This window comes from Ptychodera flava (genome assembly GCF_041260155.1).
Source record: "Ptychodera flava strain L36383 chromosome 23 unlocalized genomic scaffold, AS_Pfla_20210202 Scaffold_23__1_contigs__length_28996876_pilon, whole genome shotgun sequence".
In the NCBI taxonomy this organism is placed as follows: Eukaryota; Metazoa; Hemichordata; class Enteropneusta; family Ptychoderidae; genus Ptychodera; species Ptychodera flava.
Genome location: NW_027248277.1, coordinates 10,197,767 through 10,204,213, shown reverse-complemented (window position 1 = coordinate 10,204,213; position 6,447 = coordinate 10,197,767). Strand labels below are relative to the sequence as shown.

Here is a 6,447-nt window from a genome sequence, read left to right as displayed (position 1 = left end):
TTTGGAAAATCCTTTGGACAGCTAGTACTCACACAATTTCAGTCACATATCTCAAAGCATTGAAACAAAACATAGGGAAAACCGATGTTTTAAAGCAAATTACCTGTCACTTTATAATTATGTATAAATGGTGACACTATGGTAACCAAAATGTTTCCCTATATCTAGGCTTTCTGAAATATATAATTTACAGGGGTTTTGAGCTTATTAACCACTACAGAACTGTTAGCTTAAAAAGGTCAATTTCTTGTCTTGGAACCTTAAGCATATTTAATTTGTCGGTGCTGTCACGAAGAAGCGATATAAACAAAGTTAATTCTAAGACTTTCCTATGACACCGGTAACTAGAAAGACTATGAAGCGTCCACACACATAACATAGATATGTCTACCTTTTTTGACCCAGCTTTACAACGTAACAAGAAACATACCTTTAAATGATAGTGAAGTAGAATGGATAAGAAACGTTCATCATGTAAATTACCGCTGTCAGGTTGCTTGTAGTTGACGTCTGCAAAACTGCCAAACATTCTGTAAACGATCTGATTCGAACTCACAACTCACGGTACCCAGTCACCTGGAAAAGAACTTCAAATGAAATCAAAAACCACTATGCTCAAATCCCCAGTGTTGAAAAAGAGTTGTTCAATAATCGTGAAAAGTTGTTACATTTTTTGACTGCGACCCATCGCACGCTGTAGAGTTAATAAAGCACTCGTTTACTAACTACATCGAAAACAACCTTATCAAAACGATGAATAAATCGCTTGACTTGGCGAAAGATAACCTCAGGCACAATTTCTCCCACCAGCAGAAATTATTAATTGATTATGGTATAGGTTGAATTGAGTAGGAGCTTCTCGACATCTTAATAACCGACTGAATGTCTAATCAATATTGCCTGCAAACCGTCAATTTCTGATCAGGGCTCGATGATAGTGATAAAGTTCAGTCATCACTATCAACAATATCACCATCGTTCGCCGCTATCGTCGTCATATCGTTATTGTCATCAGCATCATCAATCAAATTTTGTCGATATCGTAATAGTTTCATCACTATTGCTCAGATTGGCAATAACGGTCATCGTACAGCCTTTCCTGTTTAGTTAACCACCAAGGTGTTGTTAATTTTGTTTTTGTATTTTACAAAGGGGTAGGCAGATGTTTGTTCTGAGTCACTCCAACATGCCTCCTAATCAGCTTATTTGTTTGTGAAATATATAAATCACTGGGCTAGCCATTTATTCTCTAAAGGAGTCCAATGACTGTAACGTTTTCAACAATGCACGGTGTGTGAGGCATCGATCAGTTTAGACCACGTTTGCCTTAACACTTAGCAACAGTCACATGAGCCGTCTACCTCAAGTTAGTTTGAATATGGAGTCACGACTTGGCGACAGGTGCCATATCACGGTATTCTTCTTGAATTGGCCTGCCCTGTCATCAGTCTTGTCACTCTTACTAGAAATTTTACTTTATTTTTCAATTACAAATTTTGTTTTGCATATTAAATTCAAAAATGGGATATTAATGGCGTTTTGTCATGCCGCTGTCTCTTTATTAGCTACATTATGCTCCTTAAAATTGACATGACACCATCATTTACAAATCATCAAAGTCACAAGAAACCAAGCCTGTAAGCAACTGTTATGGCTTGTTCAAGGTCGATCTTTCTCTAAATAAAACGAGTGAGGCAGTCGTTTTGTAATTATCTCTTTCCAATTAAAATGGATCAGTCGGTTACTAACAAATATTATAGTTCAACCACTCGTCCTGATAAAATCTCGTGCATATTGTATGGTATTAGAAATCTCGATTATAAATGTAGATTTTCGGTACGCATACGTGTTTCGTATTTTCAAGAAGTCTGTGCAAGTAATAACGCAAATTGCACGTCCATAATAGACAATGTTGAAATAACTGTTTATTGACCGAAATAAATTTCTACCAACTTCAAGATAGGTAGAGGTCCCTGATTACCGAGGCTCTTAAGGTTATCATGTCATATTTCAATTTTCTTGACTCGCCATCTTTAGATACCAGTAAATGTCTGATATTTCATTTTTATTAAATTAAATACGGTGGTTTCAACAGGGTTTGAACTCACAATGTACGGTACCCAGTCACCTAGCGGAGAAGCCACAGACAAAACCGCTCGGAAAACATTAGTACTTTAACATTTCATGTCGTACACTAGAGCAAAGACCTCCACAGTACTACCCTAAAAATACTGAATTAGGGGGTATATTTTCACCCGTCGATGAAAGAGTTTGTCAAAACAGCGTTGATGCATAATAACAAATGACATGTTTTCTACAACACGCCCACAGCCCATCGAAAGAGACAGCTTCCAAAATTCATTTATAAGGTTGCGATGCATGTCTAACTCGCAGTCCTGGTTGCTAGTGACACAGTTCATCCTAAGAAGGACGGACTTCTACATAACTTGGCGTTAGAATTAACTGTATGTATAGTAACTTTCGGAAAGAATAGCGCTTTAAGTGTCTCTTCTGTCCATCTTTTTAAGTTTCACAAAATAGCTTTACATATCTACAAAGGAGGCAGATTCAATTTTAATTTTTTTTCTTTCTAACACTTTATAAGCTTATCCAGAGATATAAAACGACTACTGACATGCACTTTTTTTTTCTTTCAGAGATATCTACCAGCGATGATCGAGACACGCGTCGTGCTCTTGATATTGACATGTGTGTCTCTATCACAAGCAGGTAAGTATCAGTAATTTGAGAATGGTCAATGTGATCTTAATCAGACCTCAAAAACTCGTCTTGTCATTTCATCGTTTGAAGTCATTAGGCCAAAGTAATTAAATTCTTTGTTTTGCGTCCCAACCCGCTTAGGTTTTTAAGGTTTTTTCATGAAAAACACACATAATGTATTTGAATAGGAAATTTTAGGACATGGCTGCTTAGCTTTTCTGAACTGAAATTTTGTTACAATTCTTTATTTGCTGCAATCAAATTACATTGTGTTAATTTTCTTGTGTGTTTTTTTTTTGCCGCTTAGACGCGCACCTTTTCCCATTGAGAGTGGACGCAAAACAAATAATTTACTTACTTTGGCCTTATAATAACATACAAAGATTGAATTACAGCAATAAATTTGCCTTCGCCTTCAGCATGACCATATTTCGCAGGGGACAGATAACAGAATAAGAATAAATACTCTTCATTATAAACAAATGAAATGTAGCGGTCTGAGAAAAATCAATCATAGGGTAGAAGGAATTTAAAACACAAAGAATGTACTCTAAGGTGAACATGTTCGAATTAAAAATTATTGTAAATTCAGTGTGTTCTTGACTGAGGTAGTTGTCATCTATCGCCAACTGTGATGGCTGTTTTACGTAAAACGATGCTGGAATCCACCAAAAGGGTACCGCTAATTGTTCACATTGATGCCAACCTTACGAAAGATGTTAATATAAACACCTAAACAATTTTAAATAGCGTGTACGATCCACATTAAGAGGACAAATGAGACGACTCCAAACAACATTGACATTAACTACTCACGGTTCCAGGCAAGGCATTGATTAATATTCTTCATAGCAATGCTGCTTATATTGTACTTAACAGCAAAACTCGGCAACATACACAATAGCTATGTCGATTTTATTTTATTTTACAAACATCATGAATCAGGTCTCTTTTTATGTAATACAGTCTGCTTTCAAGATTAATATTTGCAACTAAGGATATTTCTTTTATCTTTTTGATGATGATGATAATGATGATTATATTATATATATATATATATATATATATATATATATATATATAATATATATAATTATTTATATATATATATATATATATATATATATATATATATATATATATAATATATATATATATATATATATATATGACTATTTACAAACTTTAATTCTCTGTGCAGCACTGACCATCAAGCAAGATTCATTTACAATCTCAGGGCCGTCAAGCTATATCTTCGATTTTAAGCAAGGAGTGGAGATTACATTTGATATCACGTTTGTGAATGACGACGTGGCGACCACCGCAGATGATCTGAAACTGTATTTGTCGGACACTGCTGACTTGAGCGGTACTAAAAAAGTCGAAGTAGCCGACAAAACCTCCATCACTGGAATCTCATTTGCAGTCGCCATGGGTGATGGAAGTACAACTGCTGTAGAAGTACCGCAATCAGACGCTAAAGCCACCATCATTATCCCAGCCACACCAAACTGTGCTGACTTAACCAAGCTCTGTGCACAGCTTGACCCTGATGACGATATCCAGTGTATTGATATTACCGGTAAAACCGACTGTCAAGGTAAGTTTCCGTATTTGGTAATAAAATAGAAGGCCATGGTGGAAATACTGATAAATCGCTATCTGTTACTCCAGGTTCTTTTTGTCTATATCCAAGGCAATGCATTAGGAAATTGAATCTATCCTGATTTTTATCCAAAACATTAATTCATCAGTTTGTTGTTCTGAGTAGTATCATATATGAAAATGATTTTTGCATATGATAAACAGCGTACGGCACAAAGTAAAGACACGTCTATTCCTTGTATTGGCAGGGTTGTGTGTGACAGATTCAACCTTTTCAATCACTGGACCGTCAAGTTACACCTTCAGAATATCAGAAGCAACAGAGGTTACGTTCAGCATCACCTTTTCTAACGCTGGAGCCGCTTCATCGGTAACTGACCTTGAACTCTACCTGTCCGACAACGAAGACTTCAGTGCCACTGAGAAGGAGGTGAAAGTTGCAGACAAAGCCGGCATAACTGGTATCACATTCCCGGCTGCTGTGGATGCCGCGAGTGGTTCAACCGCTGGCGAGAAAGCTGAAACGGGAGCCAAGGCCAGCATCACGATCCCATCTGTAACAAACTGTGCAGACTTCGACAAATTTTGTGCTCTACTGAAACCTGGAGATTGCGTGCAGTGTATTGATGTCACGGGAAAGACCAACTGTACTGGTAAGATATTTTAAGCTATCAAATCAAATCAAATCAAATCAAACCAAATCAAATCAAGTAAAATCAAAGGATAATACGTTGCTTATATGTGTGACTGAGTAATGTCTGTGTGCGACGTACAGAGACAGACAGATATAGAGAAAAACAGACAGACAGACGGCCGGACAGACAGAAAATCTAGACCTTACCTGTTCATTTGTAAATATCAATTCTTCATATTTCTGACTTTTATCAAAATTCTAAATGTTATCGCGTACAACGCTTTCATTTCTCTCGACCCGAGAAAACAATTTTTCTTTGTGTACCTACTGTATTTTTAATTTTTTCGATGGTGACATTGTTGTTTTGTTTCATGTTTTCAATTTCAGCAATTACTCGAAGTAAAGATTATTAATGTATTACTTCTTGCTTCCACAGCCGTACCAACGAGCGAGCCACCGACTCCAACAGGTAGGAAAAAATCCCTCTTTATTGTTTGTGGACGATGAATTTGTCTTCATTAAACTATATGCACAAACAAATGCTACTTAAACTTCGATGAGAAACGTCATACTTCTGTACATTGTAAAGAATAGAATTCAATTTTAAGACCTTTACAATTCCTCCTATTCCAGACAGCGTGACAGAAATTTGTCTCAATTATGCAAATAATTCAGCATATTTTAAAGTACTTTTGTAATTGTCTTACAACTTAGTTAGGTTTGTTTCCTACAATGAAGTACTTCTGCTCACCCGTATTTTTGTCATCTTTGATTATACTCTGCCATTGCAAGAAAGTCCTGCCCATGTAGGCTTGCTGTAGACTATAGGTCCAGGATGGGTGTTGGTCTACATCGGTAATTTCTTATATTAGAAAAACTTCTTCTAAATACGATCATAAATTTTGTGTTGTTGTTCTTGAAACATTTGGACTAGACATATTGTTTAGTTGTCCATACTTTTTCCTTGCAGAAAGTTCTGGTGTTAGATTCAGTGCCTGTAATTTCATCTCGGAGACTTTACTCTTTCTGGTCACATTGGTGGCCTCACTGAATCGTGGATATTTAATATAAAGGTAAGTATTGCAACTGCACAGGTTGGCAATGTCGGAAAATACCTGGCCTCTTCTTAGCTGCAGTGCTATTTGATATCACTCAGTACGTTTGTGCGTATTCGCCGTTAAAGTTATACTCACAGGACACCAATGTTTACCATACGTTTTGAAGTAGTGGCTATTTTTTTCAGATAACTGCATACTTTAACCAAAACATTAAAGTTTACTATGCAATCAGTGAATTTCTATCCCCATGAAAAAAACACAACACTAAGTTTTGAGGTTTTTAATTCTTTTTATTATTCAGATTATTCAGGTATGCCCTCCACCAATCTGCTAAATATCATTTGGTTTATTTCTCGATCAATGCAACCGCTCCCCTTTATTTATTTACATATTGATTAATTAATTGATTAATTTATTTATTTATTTATT

At 36.1% G+C, this 6,447-nt stretch overlaps 1 protein-coding gene across 1 annotated transcript; it reads left to right on the top strand.

Annotated features, from left to right (window-relative positions):
- Nucleotides 1-2,109: 2,109 nt before the first annotated feature.
- Nucleotides 2,110-6,031, top strand: LOC139123749 (uncharacterized). Its single transcript, XM_070689904.1, has 6 exons — nt 2,110-2,169; nt 2,658-2,730; nt 3,923-4,321; nt 4,575-4,979; nt 5,397-5,429; nt 5,931-6,031. The coding sequence occupies exons 1-6, from the start codon at nt 2,110-2,112 to the stop codon at nt 6,029-6,031; spliced, it is 1,071 nt and encodes a 356-aa protein (XP_070546005.1).
- Nucleotides 6,032-6,447: the final 416 nt, after the last annotated feature.